Raw genomic sequence first — 21,358 nt, 5'->3', positions numbered from 1 at the left:
TAACCCCTGGTAACATCACTGGTGATCTGTCCTAGCCTAGCATTTCACAATGTTTCACTATAACAAATTATGCAAAATACCACAAGAGTGCTGTGTGGAAACAATAAAAAAAGAAAAAGATAGCATGAATATCAGTAATTACAGTAATAGTAGTAAACACACAGTAAAAAAATGTAATCAATAATCCAGTTTAATCATTTATAATGCAACAATTTAAGACATAAAAGTATTAGACATGGCTTTCAGGTAAGTGCACATTTTCATTGAACCTGCCATATAAAAGTATCCCCAAGCATGGTTGACTTAATTAATCATGTGGTAAGACTGCAGTGAACCTGAAAGCGAAAACAAGAAAGAGGGTAGACATACAGGTAAATCAAGGAGTTAAATTATGTGGGTGTACACACAATGACAAAACTAAGAAATAAAGACACATGAGAAATTCCAAATAGTAAACATATGAAATGATATGTAGTTTTGAAAGATTTGAGGAATGATATCAGCACCAAGAGAGGTCATAGAAAGAAGGGTTTGGATGTAATTCTGCTAAATTTCTATTCGGGTTGCTACTGGTCAGAAAGAAAATAGAGCGCAGCTCACCACCATGATCAGATGACTTTCCTGTTTCCTGTTTTAAATTGATGAATGTTAGCTTATACAGCAAAATAATTTTAGTTCATGAGTTCATGTTCAAAGACCTCCATAAAAGGTAAATCCTGTTTTTTGACACACAAGCTAGCGAGCATGCTAGCATGTGCTGTCTGGTTTGTGTGGGGGTAAGTCAATCATATTAAGCGGCTATCATTACATGGCATTGCCTGTTAAGCAAGAAAGGTCTTACCTGTTGCGTTATGAACTGTATACAGTGCTGCACTGTGAAATATTGCTATTTCCTTTACTATTGGAAGTTTTGTGGTTTTTAATGGTGACAAACGAGCTGAATACACTTCATGCTCGGTATGTAAGTGTATCATATATATGTGGGTCAAAGTCCGTTTTGGGGGGGAGAGGTTAATTGTGGAACTTTAGGGAGTGGCTATCCAGTGCACTGTTTTCTGTGTGTGTGTGCGCTTAACTTTTAAACTTTGTAATTTCAGATTGAAAACTCACACCTCTGTTGTGTGTGTGTGTGTGTGTGGTCAGCTTTTATACCTTGACAATTTCACTTTTCAAACTGACCCTTCTGCTGTGTGTGTGTGCATGTTCTCAGATTTTTACACTGCGTAATTTCACTTTGCAAACTCACCCCTTCGTTGGGTGTGAACATTTGGGCCTTTGCGTCGTCATGAGTTACTGTAGTGAACCACCCACTTCCAGTTACTGTACATGAGAATCTGCTGTGAAGGTCAGCTTCTTACCCGCATGTATGAAGCAGTGCCCCTGGTAGTTGGGGTGACTTACCACTATTTTCATAATACAGTGGCATTTTCTTTTAATGAAAGCAATAATGTCCTGTTTTGTTGCTGTGTTTTTACTTAGTGTAATGAATTGAATGCCTCTGTTGTTGAATCTACATCTTTTTTTGTTTCACTTAGTTGTAGGTGCTTGTGTGCGTATAATAAAGGTTTACTGTAAAGGTATTAAAAACTGTCTTCTTGGGTGTGAATCCCAAGGTGTTGAGGTCAAAGTGATTCATCACAAGCACACTCATCTCATGCACGCACACACACACACACACACACACACACACACACACACACACACACACACACACACACACAGAAAGATAGAGAAGGAGACAAGTAGATGGAGAAAAAAGTAAGGTACGCTTGTAGCTAATGTAATAATTGGTCAGTGGATGATACACTCAAGTATCAAGTATAGACTCAAAACGTGGATTTGCAACAAAAATCTGATTATTATCAGTCACTAGATTATTAAAAGTCACCAGCACAAAATTAGAAATTGTCTTGTGTGAATAGCAAAGTTTGCTGAACCTGAAATATGTTGTGCCCTGGTAACAAGGCTTTTGTGGTTATTCCTTTGTCTTCTCACAACTGTGTATCAATATTTTTAATCCCACACAAGATTATTTTCAAAGGAAATGAATAAAAATAGTGGTTGGTGATCTCGACATGGGACATTTAGGTTAGTTTTACTTTTGGTGAAACTGATTTCTTTTGCAGAGAAATTGTGAAACAAAGCTTTATGTACTTTGGATATTTTTTATTTTTTTCTACAAACATACTTTTTAAGTAAAAAACTTCAAGACTGCTGCATGGAGACAATAAGAAAAGAAGGAAATGAAATGAATAACAGTAATCACGGTAAAAGTAGAAAACATACAGTAAATCAATTTAACCAATGAGTCAGTATAATCACTTCAAAATCAGGTTTATCTTCCTTATGTATTCATAATGCTAATTTGTAAATTATAATTATGTAAGACATAAGATGATCAGACATGGCTTACTTACTTAATAACTAATATGGTAATACTGCAGTGGACCTAAAAGCTAAAACAAGTATGAAGGTAGATGTAGAGTTAAAATGGGCTAAAGGGGTTAAATTGTGTGTGTGTATTACATTGTATTACATTTGTCCACCCAGTGCCAGCCAGAAGCAGATGGGCTCCCCTCTGACCCAGGTTCTGCTCAAGGTTTCTTCCTATTAGTCAGGGAGTTTTTCCTTGCCACTGTCGCCTTTGGCTAGCTCTGAGGAGGTATTAGGCCTGGACTACCAATGTAAAGCTGCTTTGTGACAACTCATGTTGTAAAAAGAGCTATATAAATAAACTGTGTTCTGTGTTAAGAGGGGTATACTTGGTGGTATATTACACTGCTGAGTGTTGAGAGAGGTGTAACAGGTGATATATTACACTGGCCAGTGTTGTTCGACACCAGGCACGCAGCCTCTCAGTCTTTGGTCTCCCTCACTTCCTGTGATGTCAGAGCTCTCGGTGTCACTCACTGCAGAACCAGTTTCATATCCAGATGCTGCAGCAGATTTCCCAGAGTGCTTTTCAATCAGCCAATCCGAGACCTTGAAGCATGTCTGTACAGGATCAATGCTGTCAGCTTCAGAGCACGTATCCCCACTCACTGGGAAAGGAAACAATGTGTTAGAGACCAATGGTCAATGTGAGTCAGTCTGAAGAACATGTTATCACAGGCTCTTACAAACAGGTTTAACAGGTGAGAGTTAAGAACTACATCTCTGAGATACACTGAAGAATCTAGAACACTGCTGTTATGACAGTATCTACACAATATGAGCATATGTTTACAATATGTATTTACATTGTAGTTGTTTCAGTTCAATTTTCACCGTGCAAGTATTTGCTTATATGTTGATTGCCAATATTTTAACAAATATACTTGTATCTTCATCAAAATAACATTAACCAAACACTGTTAGGGGGTTAAACATGCATCTATCATAAAAACAACACAAACTAAATATAAGCAAGTAAATATGAGCATATAGTTACAGTATGTATTTACATTGTAGGTGTTTCTTAAGTTCAGTTTTGACAGTACAAGTATTTAAAGTGCTTATACTTTGAGTGTCAGTATTATAAACATATAAACTTACATCTTCTTAAAAATACCACTACCCAAACTCACTGTTAGGGGGTTGTTTCATGCTGTCCTCCTTCTTGGCTGAGGGGATGCCAGTTTTCATCAGTGACTTCACAGTACATATCACCTTCTGCATCATTACCGATTCTCTTCTGTTCCATTCCTTTTCAAACTCATGTCTCTGTAGCACAAAGTCGTCTCGTTCTGTCCACTGTGGGCTCTGTATGTCACTGTCTGCTTCTTGTAGACCACTCTTTTCTCCCTGTGTAGAACTAACAACTCCTTCCAGGTCAGATTTAGAGGGAGTTTCTTCATCTACTTCAGAGAATGAATCAAACTCACTGACTTGGGCAATGTCCTGGGTAGTAGAGGCCTGCTTCCTCTTCTTATGCATGATCTCAGCCACATCCCCTTCTTTTTCAAACAATTTTCTCTTCTTTCTCTTCTCACTGTCTATTATCCTGTTTATTTTATTGAATAGCTCCTCTTCTCTCCTCATCCATTCTTTCTCAAGAGTATGCATCATTTCTCTCACTCGGACTGGTTTTAGTTCAGGATCCTTTGGTGTGTCTGTGCTGAGATGATCCTCACTGTTATCTGTCTCCATCTCGTCTCTGTGAATCTCAGCACTCAGGTGAAACACGCTGTTTATTGTCTCCATCTCCTCAATCTTTTCCAGCAGCTCTGTGACTTGTGTGCGATCCTCCATGTCCTCATTGTTGAAAACATGATACCTGTTCTCACATTTTTCTATAACCCACTGAAGGTCCTTCCCCTCACTCTCAATGTGATGCTCGATGGTTGTTTCTCTCAGACATTCTCCACAGGTGAAGAGCACTATGGTGTGTCTCCAGACTCTCCCACCGAGACGCTTCATGTTGTCTCGAAGTATTATTCTCTCTTCTTCTTTAAACGACGTGTCTACTGGAATGACCAGAAGGATCGCATGGGGTCCGGGGGGACACACATTTAAGCTGTTTACAATTTCCTGTTTTACCCTGTCTGGTGTAAAGTCCGCTGGAATGAATTTCCACCAGCTTGGTGTGTCGACCACAGTGACCTGCCTGCCAGCTACTTCACCCTGACTCTTCACACACTGCGTAGCACTTCTCCAGTCTCCAAACTCCTGTCTGCCCAGGATGGTGTTTCCTGAGGAGCTCTTTCCTCCAGCCACCCACCCCAGCAGCACAATCCTCAGCTCTGAAAGATGGTCCCTCTTTCCTGTCAAAGGGAATGCAGCTTTTTCAGTTTTAGTAGGAAGTTAATACAGTAGCCACACTTGACAATTCAAAAATATTGAGTTATAGATTATCTGACCCCTGGTTGAGCAGTTGCGTATTCAAATTCAAGCAGCACTCAGAGCTGTGACTACACCATGAAAAGTTGCCTATTGTTTCATAAAAACAATAAAATCGTCTCACCTTTTAAAAGAGCCTGCAGCTTCTCTCTCTGTTTCTGCATCTTTGTTACTCTCTGTGTCACTCGTTCTTCAATCATCTTCCTCCTCTCGTCCAGCTCTTGTAGAACTTTAGTCTCTAAGTGAAATTCACTGCCACCGTTTCCCACCACCATCTCCTCTATCTTCTCCAGCAATTCTGTGACCTGAGTGACGTCATCCTTATTCTTATTACAGAGATCATGATATCTGTTCCCACATTTCTCCATGACCCATTGGAGGGCCTTCCTTTCAGTCTCAGTGTGCTGCTTCATAGGCTTTTCTCCTAAATGGTTCCCACTGGTGAACAGCAGTATAGAGTGTCTCCAGACTCCCTCACTGAGAAGCTGGTGCAGATGTTCCTCCATTGATTTCCTGTGTTTCTCTTCAAATGATGAGTCTGCATTAATGACAATGAGGAAAGCGTGGGGTCCAGGGGGACACAGAGACATACTGCTCATAACCTCCTGTTTCAGCAAATCAGCCGAACCCTTAACTGAGAAATGGTCCCACCAGCCTGGTGTGTCGACGACAGTGACCTGCCTGCCAGCTACCTCACCCTGTCTCTTCACACACTGCACAGTTCTTTTTCCAGACTCAAACTCCTCTCTGCCCAGGATGGTGTCTCCTGCTGAACTCTTCCCTGTCCATCTCCCCCCCAGCAGCACAATCCTCAGATCTGAGAGATGTGTCTCCCCTGTCAGAGAGAAAGGAAGCAATTAATTCCTCTTCATAAATTCACATTCTAACATAGACATTTTTACTACTTGCTGCTATGCATCAGTTCTAAGCTCTTCCACTTCCTCATTTCCCTCCATCTCACTGGACACTGTTTACTGGACCTGTCAGGTGACCATTTTGTGTCTGTAGACAGAAAATAAGAGGAGAACTCACCACCATGACCAATTGATTGTCCTGTTGCCATTTCTCTCTCTTCTTCCCTCTCTTCTTTTCTTCTCTGCCTCTTCAACCACTCTCTCTGTATACTTTCTTCTTTCTCTTTTGCTGTCCTTACCTCTTGCCTTTAAGTGTTGTTCTTTTAGCACTGACTCTTGTATCAGATTATTAAAGGTCAGGTTTTACTGTCTACAGAAAGGATAATTAAAAGTAAAAAGCCTCTCTCTCCCTTTTCTTCCACTCATGGTGGGCTTGCTCACCAGGAGCCCAAATGGATGGCTTTTTGTCATAGAGATCCTCACAGTCTCAGCTGCTCTCCTGCTCTCTGTGGAACTGTGGATCTGAGGGAAAGCAGAGAAATAAGGTACAGAGAGGACAGATGGGACCAGCTGCATTTCTGGCAAACAGATCAGACTCTGCATCTTGTCAGGTGTTCCTCAGAAGCAGGTGTTTCGCATCGAAACATTCTGTCGTACAGAGAAGCTGGACCAACTGCAAAGGGCAATGATTCTCTTCTTCATTATTGAAGATGGTATTGATCTGTACGATGCGTACTATTCTGTAGTAAGGGAAAACCAATGAAACTTGTCCTGTGTCCACAGTCAGGAAATAGGTTGTTTCTCATAGATATGCATGTAGGAATCAGGGTGATAAGGCAGTAACCACCAAGACATTGCAAATGCTCCGAATCTTCCTATTTAAAGAAAAGGTTGGAAGTTAGGATAGAACTAAAACCATAACCTCCAGGTTATCCCAGTCCTAAACCCCTGCTGGATGGGTGGGACTCTAGTAAATCTGCTTGTGAGAGGGAAAATACTGAGAACTGTTTATTTCTGTTTTCCAGTCTAAACTGCCAGAAGAGAGAAACGTAACTCTCCCATGTTAAAGCGTGTGACTCTGCTGCTCTCTCCTGTTTGATTCCAGCCATGCTACCTGAATTTTGCAAAGTGCAGTGCTCACCTTCAGTTAAACGGCATTAGTACCTGTAAATGACATTTACTGAAACTACAGACAGAAGGTTTTTATGTGCTTTAAACATATTTCAGCTTTTCCAGCAACTAGCATTTATGTTTCTATTTCACTGTTTTTTTTCTGTCACTGTTTTCTACGAGCCTCTAATTTTCCATTTTCCCCCAACTGGACTGGGTTTTCTGGCCTTTCAGTTCCCTTTAGAAAATTCTCTCTACCAAAGCTTTGCGACTGTTCACTTATATGCTATAACAAGTTAATTTAGAATGATTTTTGTTACTTTTTACAATATACATTTTGAAAAAAGAGAAGAGTGGAGATGAAGAAAGGGACAGAAAGGTAAACAGATAAAAGCAGGAGAGCAGAGATGTGAGGTAATAAGAGTACTCTAAGACTGTATGACACGGGGTTACAGTGGAGGGGTCATATGCTGCCAGCAGATGGAGACAAAGCCCCAACCTGTTGAGTCCCCTCTATCCTTAGATAACCACACCTGTTGGCAATTAATTAATCAACTTACCTGCAGTCTCTCCCTTAATTACATCTCACCCTTAAAGGACAGCTACACAACACCCCTGCCCTAAGTATCTGTGGGTGAAAGCACTGAAGCAAGTGCAAAATATTGCAATGATTGCAGAACTTGAGTTCTTGGCTTTGTTTAATGACCTAGACAACTGCCAGGTCACTTTCTTTGTCATTGCCTCTGATTCTTGCTTTTGCAAAGTCTTTTTGTTTTTGCAAATGGTTTACCTCATTTGAGTCTAGTGTAGGTGCTGGGGTGACCCCGATCACCCAGCAGTGAAAGGGGCAACAGTCTCCTCTGCACGGATGGTCAGAGCCACAAGTCGAGGCAATGTGACAATGCTACAGTCTGCATTTCATTGCATGCCCTGTGGAAACACTGAAAAATGGAGGCTTATAATATACTGGACAGACTCTACCATGTTGCCCAGTCACTGCATACATTTGACAGCTATGGATTGCAGGCTCCTAGTGTCACTGCATGTCGTTTGTTTAATCGATCTCATTGCTTCGTATGCTGTCGTACTTGACGAACTGCACAGAGAAAATAGCAGGGGATTGTCAAAACAAACAGGAAAATGTTGGTAATATCGGCGGACTTCTACTCTGCCTTTGAAAACAGTTTAGGTAATTTTAAGATACTGTATGGTACTGGTACCAGCCATGGCGTCGTGGAAGTTAGGCTGGCTGACCAGCCAATTTCTATGACACGACTTTACGTGCAGCGACGGTGTATTCTTTCTTTGCAGTGACAGCAAAGTGTGCTCGCTGTACCGAATCTTCACTCACTCACACACACACAAAGGAAGACAAGTAGAGGGAGCGGAAGTAAGGTAAATCTGTAGCAATATAATTGTCACACTCCAAACCCATGGCGTGGATTTGAAACAAAAATCATAATGAGATTTTGTCATATTTTCAGTCATTGCAGAAAGTTACAAATAAAAACGCCCTCAAACGTTGTGGAGAACCTACGCGCTACTTGGTACTGCGCAACAGCTGTGAGCACTTTCACTTTCTCTTTCTTCCCACCCACCCACCTTAGTTTTTTGTAGCTTTGATTCCTGTTTTAAATTGATGAATGTTAACTAATGTGGCAGAAGAGTTCGTAGTCACACACGACCGTAAAAGGTAGAGCCTCAGTTTTCTTTCACATACTAACTAGCATAGTAAGTGGATTTTACAACTATTCTGCTATCTTGTTCATGCGGGTGTAAGTCAATCATTTTAAGCAGCTATAAATACACCGCAGTGCACGTACAGCAAGGAAAGCCTTACCTGCTGCTTTATGAACGATGTTCAGCGCTGCACTGTGAAACATTGATGTTCTTACGTTTACTGTTGAAAGTGGTTTTGTGGTTTTTAAATGGCGCCAGTGGCTGCTGCTGAATATACTTGGTGCCAGCTGCGTAACTGTATCATAGCTGCATGATTCAACGTCTGAATTTGCAAGGGGAAGTAGGTGGTGTTACTTAAGGAAGTGGCTATCCAATGCACTGCACGCTCTATTGTCTGTGTGTGTGTGCTTAACTTTTTAAACTCTAATTTCATATTGTAACCTCACCCCTCTGCTGTTTTTATGTGTGTGCTGAACTTTTATGCTTTGATTATTTCACTTTGCAAACTCATCCTTCTGCTGTGTGTCAGTGTTTGTGCCTTTACAACATCAGTAGTGGGAGAAAAAAGTAATGTACACTTGAAACTAATAATCTGTCACAGGATGAAACGCTCAAGTATCAAGTATACAATCAAAACGCAGGATGGCGTGGATTTTAAACAAAAATGTGATTGTTAGCAGTCACTAGATTATTAAAAGTCAGTAGCACAAAATTAGAGAGATAGTCTTGTGTGAACAGTAAAGTTTGCTGAATTGATGAGCAATGAGCAACCTGATATACATTATGTCCTGCTAGCAAGGCTGTCGTGATAATTGTTGATAATGGGGCAGCAGTGTAGCAAAGTGGGTAAGGAGCAGGACTTGTAACCGAATGGTTGCCCGTTTGACAGGGGCACTGCTGCTGTACTGTTGGGCAAAGTACTTAACCCCCAATTGCCTCAGTAAATATTCAGCTGTATAAATGGATAACATTGTAAAAACCTGATGTAAGTCATTCTGGATAAGAGTGTCTGCTAAATGTCAATAATGAAATGTAATGTTTTTATTAATAAATAAATTAAAATATTAGGTGGTGATTGTGACATTGGAGATACGTGATTTATTCATTTATATATTTTTTGAAACTGATTTCTTTTGCAAAGACATGGCCAAACACTGTTTCATGTACTTTGAATATTTGTATTCTGTTTTTCCTATAAACACACTTGTTAAGAAAAATACTGCAAGACTGCTGTGGCAAGACAACAAGAAAAGGAAAAGGTGAAATATCAGAATATCAGTGATCACAGTGAAAGTAGTAACCGCACAGTAAATGAATTTATAGTCAGTATAATCACTTCAAAAACTGGGAATTTTATCTTCGTAGTGCATACGTAAAACACAAGATTATTAGACATGGTTTTCAGGTAAGTGCACATATTCATAGAACCTGTTAGGGGGTATATTACACTGCTTAGTGTTAAGAGAGTTGTAATAGGTGGTATATTACACTGGCCGGTGTTGTTCTATACCAGCCCTGCAGGCTCCCAGCCTTTGGTCTTCCTCACTTCCTGTGATGTCAGAGCTCTCAGTGTCACTCACTGCAGAACCAGTTTCGTATCCAGATGCTGCAGCAGATTTCCCAGAGTGCTTTTCAATCAGCCAGTCAGAGACCTTGAAACATGTCCGTACAGCATCGATGCTATCATCTTCAGAGCACGTATCCCCACTCACTAGGAAAGGAAACAATGTGTTAGAGATCGATGGTCACAGTGAGCCAGTCTGAAGAACATGCTATCACAGACATGTTCAAACATCTTTACAGGTGAGAATTAAGAGCCACACTTCCGAGATACACTGGAGAAAGTTGTATGCTGCTGTATGACAGTATCTACATAACCAATATTTCAGTGCCATTTCTGTGTTTGATTTAGTTTCGCATTGCTTGTAACACACGCATCACTTATAAGACAACACATTATCACTGAACAAGTATTTAAAATGTTTGCATGTTGAGGGTCAATGTACATACAAACGCATATGCTTATGTCTTCATAAAAATAATATTAACCAAACTCACTCTTAGGGGGTTGTTCCATGCTGTCCGCTTTCCTTGCTGAAGGGATGCCACTCTTCAGCATTGCCGTCATAGTACATATCACCTTCTGCATCATCACTGATTCTCTTCTGTTCCATTCCTTTTCAAACACATGTCTCTGTAGCACAAAGTCTTTTCGTTCTGTCCATTGTGGTCTCTGTGTGTCCTTGTCTGCTTCTTGTGGACCACTCGTCTCTTCCTGTGTAGAAGTAACAACTCCTTCCAGGTCAGATTTAGAGGGAGTTTCTTCATACGCTGCAGAGAATGAATCAAACTCACTGACTTTGGCGATGTTCTGTGTAGTAGAGGCCTGCTCCCTCTTCTGAAGGATAATCTCAGTTTCTCTTCTGTTCTCTTCCTTTTCGAACACTTTTCTCTTTTGTGGAGATTTTTCCTCACTGTCTGGTATCTTTACAAAATTCCTGCTTATTTTATTCAACAGGTGCTCTTCTCTCCTCATCCATTCTTTCTCAAGAGTTTGCATCAGTTGTCTCACTCGGACTGGATTTTGCTCAGAATCCTTTGGTGTTTCTGTGCTGAGATGATCCTCATTTTTATCTGTCTCCATGTCGTCTCTGTGAGTCTCAGCACTGAGGTGTAGCACACTATTTCCTGCCTCCATCTCCTCAATCTTTTTCAGCAGCTCTGTGACCTGTGTGTGATCCTTCATGTCCTCATTGTTGAAAACATGATACCTGTTCTCACATTTTTCTATAACCCACTGAAGGTCCTTCCCCTCACTCTCAATGTGATGTTCGATGGTTGTTTCTCTCAGACATTCTCCCCAGGTGAAGAGCACTATGGTGTGTCTCCAGACTCTCGCACCGAGACGCTCCATGTTGTCTTGAAGTATTATTCTCTCTTCTTCTTTAAACGACGTGTCTACTGGAATGACCAGAAGGATTGCATGGGGTCCAGGGGGACACACAGTCAAGCTGTTTACAATTTCATGTTTTACCCAGACTGGTGTAAACTCTGCTGGAATGAATTTCCACCAGCCTGGTGTGTCGACCACAGTGACCTGCCTCTCAGCTACTTCACCCTGATTCTTCACACACTGCGTAGCACTTCTCCAATCTCCAAACACCTGTCTGCCCAGGATGGTGTTTCCTGAGGAGCTCTTTCCTCCAGCCACCCACCCCAGCAGCACAATCCTCAGCTCTGAAAGATGGCCCCTCTTTTCTGTCAAAGGGAAAGAACACTGCTTTTTCAGTTTTAGATGGAGGTTAATGCAACAGATAGACCTGAGAATTCAAAAACCAACAAGTTCAGTTAATAGATTAACCCACCCCTGGTTGAGCGGTTGAGTATTGACTTTCCAGCACCATAAAAAATTGTGACTACACCATGAAAAGCTGCCTATTGTCTCATTAAAAACAATAAAATCGTCTCACCATTTAAAAGAGCCTGAAGCTTCTCTCTCTCTTTTCGCACCTTTGTTACTCTCTGAGTCACTCGTTCTTCAATCATCTTTCTCTTCTCTTCCAGTTCGTATAGAGCTTTAGTCTCTAAGTGAAATTCACTCCCACCATTTCCCACCACCATCTCCTCTATCTTCTCCAGCAACTCTGTGACCTGAGTGACATCATCCCTGTTCTTATTACAGAGATCATGATATCTGTTCCCACATTTCTCCATGACCCATTGGAGGGCCTTCCTTTCAGTCTCAGTGTGCTGCTTCAGAGGCTTTTCTCCTAAATGGTTCCCACTGGTGAACAGCAGTATAGAGTGTCTCCAGACTCTCTCACTGAGAAGATGGTGAAGATGTTCCTCCATTGACTTCCTGTGTTTCTCTTCAAATGATGAGTCCGCATTAATGACAATGAGGAAAGCATGGGGTCCAGGGGAACACAGAGACACACTGCTCACAATCTCCTGTTTCAGTAAATCAGCCGAACCCTTAACTGAGAAATGGTCCCACCAGCCTGGTGTGTCGACAACAGTGACCTGCCTGCCAGCTACTTCAACCTGTCTCTTCACACACTGCACAGTTCTTTTTCCAGATCCAAACTCCTCTCTGCCCAGGATGGTGTCTCCTGCTGAACTTTTCCCTGTCCATCTTCCCCCCAGCAGCACAATCCTCAGATTTGAGAGACTTGTCTCCCCTGTCAGAGAGAAAGAAGGCAATTTCTTCCTCTCCATAAATTCACATTTTACTATCGACATTTACATCTACATTTCCTTTTACGACTTGATACTGTGCAACAGCTACAAGCACTTCCTCATTTTCCTCCCTCTCTGCATACCTGGTGGCTTAGAGTGAGATAGTGTATGAACAGTATCTTTCCACTTGACTTGTGTGGCAGCCATATTGTGTCTATAGAATGTCTGTAAAATGTCTGTGTGTCTGTAATGACACACAGGACTAAATGAAGAAAGAATACATGAGAAATTCTTTTTAGTCAACCAGTGATCCAAATTATATTTTAGAAAGGTTAGAGAAAAGGATATCAGCACTTCCAATGGAGGTTGTAAATAAACAAATGGTTTATATGTAAATCTGATAAATTCATAGTTTTATTGCTGCTAGCCAGACAACATTTAAGAACTCACCACCATGACCAATTGATTGTCCAGTAGCCATTTCTCTCTCCTCTTTCAGGTCTTCTTTTATCTCTCTTCTTTTATCTTTTCTTCTCTGCCTCTTCAACCACTCTCTGTCTGTATACCTTTTTCTTTCTCTTTGGCTTTTGTCTTTGGGTGGTGTTCTTTCTTCTTTTTTTTAGCTTTGATTCCTGTATGAAATTGTTCAAGATCAGGTTTTACTGTCTAAAGAAAGTATAATTAAAAGTAAAAAGCCCCTCTCTCCCTCTTCTCTCCCCTCATGGTGGGTTTTCTCCAAGAGCTTTTTGTCTCAGAGATTCCCGCAGTCCCATCTACTCTCCTGCTCTTGGTGGAACTTTGAATCTGACAGAGAGCATTGAAATGAGCTCCTTACATACAGAGAAGACAAACTGGACCAGCTGCATTTCTGCCTAACACATCAGACCCTGCATCTTGTCACGTGTTCCTCTGGAACAGGTATCAAAATATTCTTCTGTACAGAGAAGCTGGACCAACTTCATGTTTCTTATTCAGAGTTTAATTGGCTGCAATTCAACAATTTAGAAGAAAACCACAAAAGCAAGGAGTACTTACCAGCAATCTCATCTGAGAACCCAGATCTCTACCACCTATACCCAAGGGTCAAATGCATACTGGGGAAGGACCAGAGGGAATAAAGGTCAATGATGGTCTTCTTCATTATTGAAGATGGCATTGATCTGTACAATGCGTACTATTCTGTAATAAGTAAAAACCAATGAATCGTGTCCTGTGTCCTGTGTCGTGTTTCTGGCCTTTCAGTTCCCTCTAGAAAATTCTCTCTGCCAAAGCTTTGCGACTTTTCACTGATATGCTATAACGAATTAATATGGAATGATTTGTGTGACTTTTTACAATATACATTTTGGAAAAAGAGAAGAGTGGAGATGAAGAAAGGGAGAGAAAGGCAGACAGATTACAGGAGAGCAGAGATGTGAGGTAATAAGAGCACTCAAAGACTGTATGACATGGGGTTACAGTGGAGGGGTCATATGGTACATATGGAGACAAAGCCTCAACCTGCTGAGACCCCTTTACCCTCAGATCACCACACCTGTTGGCAATTAATTAATCAAATTACCTGCAGTGTGTCCATTAATCATGTCTCACCCTTAAAGGACAGCTACATCACACCCTTGCCCTAAGTACCTGTGGGTGAAAGCACTGAAGCAAGGCAACCAGATTTTTTGGCTTTGTCTAATGATGTATTGAACTGCCAGGCCTTTGTCACTGTTTCTGTTTCTTGTTATTGCCAGACCTTATAATGGTTTACCTCACTTGAGTCTACAGCTGGTGGTGTGAACCTGATCACCCAGCAGTGAAAGGGGCAGCAGTGTCCTCTGCAGTGGAGGGTCAGAGCCACATGTCGAGGCAATGTGACGATGCTAGAGTCCACATTTCATTGCACGCCCCGTGGAAACAATGAAAAATGGGGGCTTATAATTTACACTATGTGGACAAAAGTATTTGGCCACACCTGTTTTTCAGGGTTTGGGCTAGGCCCCTCATCTCCAGTGAAGGAAATCTTAATGCTTCAGCATGCCAAGACATTTTTTGCAATGCTATGCTTCCAACTTTGTGGCAAAACAGTTTGGGGAAGGCCCTTTTGTATTCCAACATGACTGTGCCCCAGTGCACAAAGCAAGGACTATAAAGACATGGTTTGATGAGTTCGACTGGTTTGACTGGCCCGCACAGAGCCCTGACCTCCACCCCATCAAGCACCTTTGGGATGAACTGGAATGGAGATTGTGAGCCAGGCCTTCTCGTCCAACATCAGTGCCTGACCTCATAAATACTCTACAGAATGAATGGGCACAAATTCCCACAGAAACACTCCAAAATCTTGTGGAAAGCCTTCCAAGAAGAGTGGAAGCTGTTATAGCTGCAAAAGGGAGACCAACTCCATATTAAGGTATATGTATTTGAATACTATGTCATTACAGTCCTTGTTGGTGTAATGGTCAGGCGTCCGAATACTTTTGTCCATATGGTGTATTTATCACACTTTGCCATGTTCTCCAGTCACTGCATACATTTGACAGCTATGGATTGCAGACTACTAGCAATGTCACACCCGCTCCCAGTCAGCCAGCTTAGCCATGCCCAGTTCAGCCCTGCTCAACCTCACCTGTTCATCAAGTACATCTATGACTCATGATACAATCAGTTCCTGGCTGCTTAAGGACTCAGTTTGTGTTGCCTCATTGTGAGGTATTGTTTGTTATGACTTTACCAGGCCTGCATTTTGCCATTCTGTGTTTTGACTGCCGTTTTTGACCCTTGCCTGTTCTTTGGACCTTGCTCGTGTTTGGATCTGTTTTTGTACTGCTGCTTCTCGTTACTGACCCGATTTCGTCACTGACTCCGCTTTGCCTTTTGTGATTGAAGATTGTTGACCGCTCTTGGATTCCAGTCTGTTTTCATTACAACCAAAAGCTGAGGAGCACCGTGGAAAGTCTCCTGTCCTTCACTCCTTGCATAACTACATATGAAATGTGACACCGGTCCAGCTAGCATAATAATAACAATAATGCTTTTATTATTATTATAGTTATTAAGCACATAATATGTGACACTAATGTGGGATGTACCCCGTTGAAGATTTAAACCACAGACTGCTCCACTAATAGCAAATCTGAGATTGAATTATCTGTCAAGTTCTCTTTTCTGGTTAAAATTGCAAAGCTCCAAGAAGCAGACGATCAAGTCAAATTTTTCTAAGTTGTTCTTTGTTTCTCTTTTCTCTTCTCCATCCATCAGTATATTTAAGGAGGGAAATTAGAGACTGACTCTGCTTTCTTTCCTGCCCACATTTCGTGCCTGTTACTGCGCATGTGTGCTCTCACTACTCAGACTGCCATAGTCGTATGTGGTAGTGCTATTAGTCGCTATTCCTAGCTGGCTATTGAGGTAGATTTCTAGGGCGTTTTTTTGACAGTTTTCCTTCTACCTGGTGTCACTGCATGTCGTTTGTTTAATTGACTTCATTGCTTCGTATGCTGTCGTATTTGAGGAGCTGCAGGAGAAAATAGCAGGCGATTGTCAAAACAAACCGGAAAATGTTGGCAATATCAGCGGGCTTCTACTCTCACTGAAAATAGTGAAGGTAACTTTAAGATACTGGTAATTACATCAGCCACAACATTGATGGACGTTAGGCTGGCTGACCAGCTATTTTCTATGACACAACTTTAGATGCAGCAACGGTGTATTCTTTCTTTGCAGTGACAGCAAAGTGTGCTGTACCTAATCTTCACACACACACACACAGTAAACTGTAATTTCACATCGTAACCTCACCCCTCTGCTGTGTTTATGTGTGTGCTGAACTTTTATACTTTGATAATTTCACTTTGCAAACTCATCCTTCTGCTGTGTGTGTGTGTGTGTGTGTGTGCGTGTCTATGTGTGCATGCGTGCGCGCGCAAAATTTTTTACACTGTAATTTCACTTTGCAAACTCACCCCTCTGCTGGGTGTCAATGTTTGTGCCTTTACAACATCAGTAGTGGGAGAAAAAAGTAATGTACACTTGAAGCTTATGTAATAATCTGTCATAGGATGAAACACTCAAGTATCAAGTAAATGCTCAAAACTCAGGATGGTGTGGATTTTAAACAAAAATCTGATTGTTAGCAGTCACTAGATTATTAAAAGTAAGTAGCACAAAATTAGAGAGATAGTCTTGTGTGAACAGTAAAGTTTGCTGAATTGATGAGCAATGAGCAACCATATACAGTATGTCCTGCTAGCAAGGCTTTCGTGATAATTGTTAATAATTGGGCAGCAGTGTAGCATAGTGGGTAAGGAGCAGGACTTGTAACCGAAAGGTGTTGCCATTTCGATTCCCCCCACAGGGGAACTGCTGCTGTACCCTTGGACAAGGTACTTAATCCACAATTGCCTCAGTAAGTATCCAGCTGTATAAATGAATAACATTGTAAAAGCCTCTAATTGATGTAAGTCATTCTGGATAAGAGTGTCTGCTAAATATCAATAATGAAATGTAATGTTTTTATTAATAAATAAATTAAAATAGTAGGTGGTGATCGTGACATTGGAGATACGTGATTTATTCATTTATGTATTTTTTGAAACTGATTTCTTTTGCAAAGACATGGCCAAACACTTTCATGTACTTTGAATATTTGAATATCAGTGATCACAGTGAAAGTAGTAAATGCACAGTAAACAAATTTAATCAATAAGTTATTGTAATCACTTCAAAAACAGGTCATTTTATCTTCCCAGTGCATTCATAAAACTACAATATAAAACATAACCTTATTAGACATGGCTTTCAGGTAAGTGCACATATTCATTGAACTTCCCGTATAAAAGTATCCAAAACATCATTGACTTAATTAATAACATGGTGATACTGCAGTTGACCTAAAAGCCAAAACAAGTAAGAAGGTAGACATACAGGTAAAGGGAGGGGTTAAACTGTGTGGGTATATTACATTGTTCTGCATTAAAGAAGGGTATGTTAGGGGGTATATTACACTGCTTAGTGTTAAGAGAGTTGTAATAGGTGGTGTATTACACTGGCCGGTGTTGTTCTATACCAGCCCTGCAGGCTCCCAGCCTTTGGTCTTCCTCACTTCCTGTGATGTCAGAGCTCTCGGTGTCGCTCACTGCAGAACCAGTTTCGTATCCAGATGCTGCAGCAGATTTCCCAGAGTGCTTTTCAATCAGCCAGTCAGACACCTTGAAACATGTCCATACAGCATCAATGCTATCATCTTCAGAGCACGCATCCCCACTCACTGGGAAAGGAAACAATGTGTTAGAGATCAATGGTCACAGTGAGTCAGTCTGAAGAACATGCTATCACAGGCTAATACAAACAGCTTTAACGGGTGAGAGTTAATAACTACATCCCTGAGAAGCACTGGAGAATCAGGAACACTGCTGTTATGACAGTATCTACATAACCAACATTTCAGCACCATTTCTGTGTTTGATTCAGTTTCACAATGTTTGTAACACCTGCATATATTATAAAACAACACAGCAGAAATATAAGCGAGCAAATATGAACACGTTTACAGTATGTATTTACATTCTAGGTGTTTCTTATGTTCAGTTTTGACTGCACAAGTATTTAAAGTGATTATATTTTGAGGGTCTGTATACATAATGTCCATCAAAACAACATTAGCCAAACTCACTATCAACCGGTTGTTCCATGCTGTCCTCCTTCTTGGCTGAAGGGATGCCACTCTTCAGCAATGACTTCACAGTGCATATCACCTTATCCACCATCACTGATTCTCTTCTGTTCCATTCCTTTTCAAACACATGTCTCTGTAGCACAAAGTCTCCTTGTTCTGTCCATTGTGGGCTCTGTATGTTCTTGTCTTTTTGCTGTAGACCACTCGTTTGTCCTTTTGTAGAGCCAACAAAATTTTCCAGTTCAGATTCAGTGGGAGTTTCCTCATATGCTTCAGAGAATGAATCAAACTCACTGACTTGAGCAATGTGCCGGGTAGTACAGGTCTGCTTCCTATTCTTATGCTCAATCTCAGTTTCCCCTTCCTTTTGGATCACTTTTGCTTTTTGTAGAGATTGTCTCTCACTGTCTGGTTTTTTTACAAACATCGTATTCATTTTATTCAACAGGTCTTCTTCTCTCCTGATCCATTCTTTATCCAGAGTTTGTGCCAGTTCTCTTACTCTGTCTGGATTTTGCTCAGAATCCTTTGGTGTGTCTGTGCTGAGATGATCCTCACTGTTATCTGTCTCCATCTCGTCTCTGTGAATCTCAGCACTCAGGTGAAACACGCTGTTTACTGTCTCCATCTCCTCAATCTTTTCCAGCAGCTCTGTGACTTGTGTGCGATCCTCCATGTCCTCATTGTTGAAAACATGATACCTGTTCTCACATTTTTCTATAACCCACTGAAGGGCCTTCCCCTCACTCTCAATGTGATGCTCGATGCTTGTTCCTCTCAGACATTCTCCACAAGTGAAGAGCACTATGGTGTGTCTCCAGACTCTCGCACCGAGACGCTTCATGTTGTCTCGAAGTATTATTCTCTCTTCTTCTTTAAATGACGTGTCTACTGGAATGACCAGAAGGATCGCATGGGGTCCAGGAGGACGCGCAGTCAAGCTGTTCACGATTTCCTGTTTTACCCTGTCCGGTGTAAACTCTGCTGGAATGAATTTCCACCAGCTTGGTGTGTCGACCACAGTGACCTGCCTTCCAGCTACTTCACCCTGACTCTTCACACACTGCGTAGTTCTGCTCCAAACTCCAAACACCTGTTTGCCCAAGATGGTGTTTCCTGAGGAGCTCTTTCCTCCAGCCACCCACCCCAGCAGCACAATCCTCAGCTCTGAAAAATGGTCCCTCTTTCCTGTCAAAGGGAAAGAACACTGCTCTTTCAGTTTTAGCAGGATTTTAATACAGTACATAACCTTGACAATTCAAAAATATTCATTTGATTAACTCTGTTACTAGATTATATCCCATCCTTGGTTAAGCACTTAGGTATTAAAATTCCAGCACCACACAGAGTTGTGACTATACCATGAGAAGTTGCCTATTGTTTCATAAAAAACAATAAAATCGTCTCACCTTTTAAAAGATCTCGGAGCTTCTCTCTGTGTTTCTGCACCTTTACATCTCTCTGAATCACTCGTTCTTCAATCATCTTCCTCTTCTCTTCCAGCTCTTGTAGAACTTTAGTCTCTAAGTGAAATTCACTGCCACCGTTTCCCACCACCATCTCCTCTATCTTCTCCAGCAACTCTGTGACCTGAGTGACGTCATCCTTATTCTTATTACGGAGAAAATGATGCCTGTTCCCACATTTCTCTTTGACCCATTGGAGGGCCTTCTTTTCAGTCTCAGTGTGCTTCTTCATAGGCTTTTTTCCTAAATGGTTCCCACTGGTGAACAGTAGTATAGAGTGTCTCCAGACTCTCTCACCAAGGAGCTGATGGAGATGTTCCTCCATTGATCTCCTGTGTTTCTCTTCAAATGATGAATCCACATTAATGACAATGAGGAAAGCATGGGGTCCAGGGGAACACAGAGACACACTGCTCACAATCTCCTGTTTCAGCAAATCAGCCGAACCTTCTATAGGAAGATAGCCCCACCAGCCTGGTGTGTCGACAACAGTGACCTGCCTGCCAGCTACTTCACCCTGTCTCTTCACACACTGCACAGTTCTTTTTCCAGACCCAAACTCCTCTCTGCCCAGGATGGTGTCTCCTGCTGAACTCTTCTCTGTCCATCTCCCTCCCAGCAGCACAATCCTCAGATCTGAGAGATGTGTCTCACCTGTCAGAGAGAAAGAAGGCAATTTATTCCTCTCAATAAAAACAAACTTTCTACTATAGACATTTATGTCTATGTTTCATTTTACAACTTGATACTGTGCAACAACTACAAGCACTTCCTCATTTCCCTCCCTCTCTGCATACCTGGTGGCTTAGAGTGAGATAACGTATGACCATTATCTTTCCACTTGTGTGTGGCGGCCATTTTGTTTCTATAGAATGTCTGTAAAATGTCTGTGTGTCTGTAATGACACACAGGACTAAACAAAGAATTTAACACATGAGAAATTCCATTTACTCAACAAGTGATCCAAATTATATTTTGGAAAGGTTAGAGAAAGGATATCAGCACTGCCAATGGGGGTTGTAAATGAACAAATGGTTTATATGTAATTCTGAAAAAAAAAATTAGTTTTATTGCTGCTGATCAGACAAAAATTCAAGGAGAACTCACCACCATGACCAGTTGATTTTCCAGTAGCCATTTCCGTTCTCCTCTTCCAGCTTTTTTTTTTTATCTTTACTTCTCTGCCTCTTCAACCACTCTGTCTGTGCACCTTTTTCTTTCTCTTTGGATTTTGTCTTTGGGTGGTGTTCTTTTAGCTTTGATTCATGTATGAAAGGTCAGGTTTAATTTAAAGAAAGTATAATTAAAAGTAAAAAGCCCTTCTCTCCCTCTTCTCTCCCCTCATGGTGGGTTTTCTCCAGAAGCTTTTTGTCTCAGAGATTCTCGCAGTCCCATCTGCTCTCCTGCTCTCGGTGGAACTTTGAATCTGAGAGAGGATTGAAATGAGCTCCTTACTTACAGAGAAGACAAACTGGACCAGCTGCATTTCTGCCTAACACATCAGACCCTGCATCTTGTCACGTGTTCTTCTGGAACAGGTATCAAAATATTCTTCTGTACAGAGAGCTGGACCAACTTCATGTTTCTCATTC

General features: G+C 41.3%; 1 protein-coding gene across 1 annotated transcript; it reads right to left on the bottom strand.

The window, feature by feature from the left end:
• Positions 1 to 3,552: 3,552 nt before the first annotated feature.
• Positions 3,553 to 21,193, bottom strand: LOC118771573. Its single transcript, XM_036519580.1, has 6 exons — positions 20,874 to 21,193; positions 19,710 to 20,420; positions 18,298 to 19,488; positions 4,943 to 5,653; positions 3,864 to 4,742; positions 3,553 to 3,602 (listed from the first exon to the last, which is right to left on the bottom strand). Exons 1-6 carry the CDS (start codon positions 20,902 to 20,904, stop codon positions 3,553 to 3,555), a joined length of 3,573 nt encoding a protein of 1,190 aa, XP_036375473.1. The 5' UTR covers positions 20,905 to 21,193.
• Between the last annotated feature and the right edge of the window lie 165 nt (positions 21,194 to 21,358).

This window comes from Megalops cyprinoides, chromosome 24 (assembly GCF_013368585.1).
Source record: "Megalops cyprinoides isolate fMegCyp1 chromosome 24, fMegCyp1.pri, whole genome shotgun sequence".
Lineage (NCBI taxonomy): Eukaryota > Metazoa > Chordata > Actinopteri > Elopiformes > Megalopidae > Megalops > Megalops cyprinoides.
Note: the sequence above shows the minus strand (reverse complement) of the source record. Positions and strands in the feature narration are given on the sequence as shown.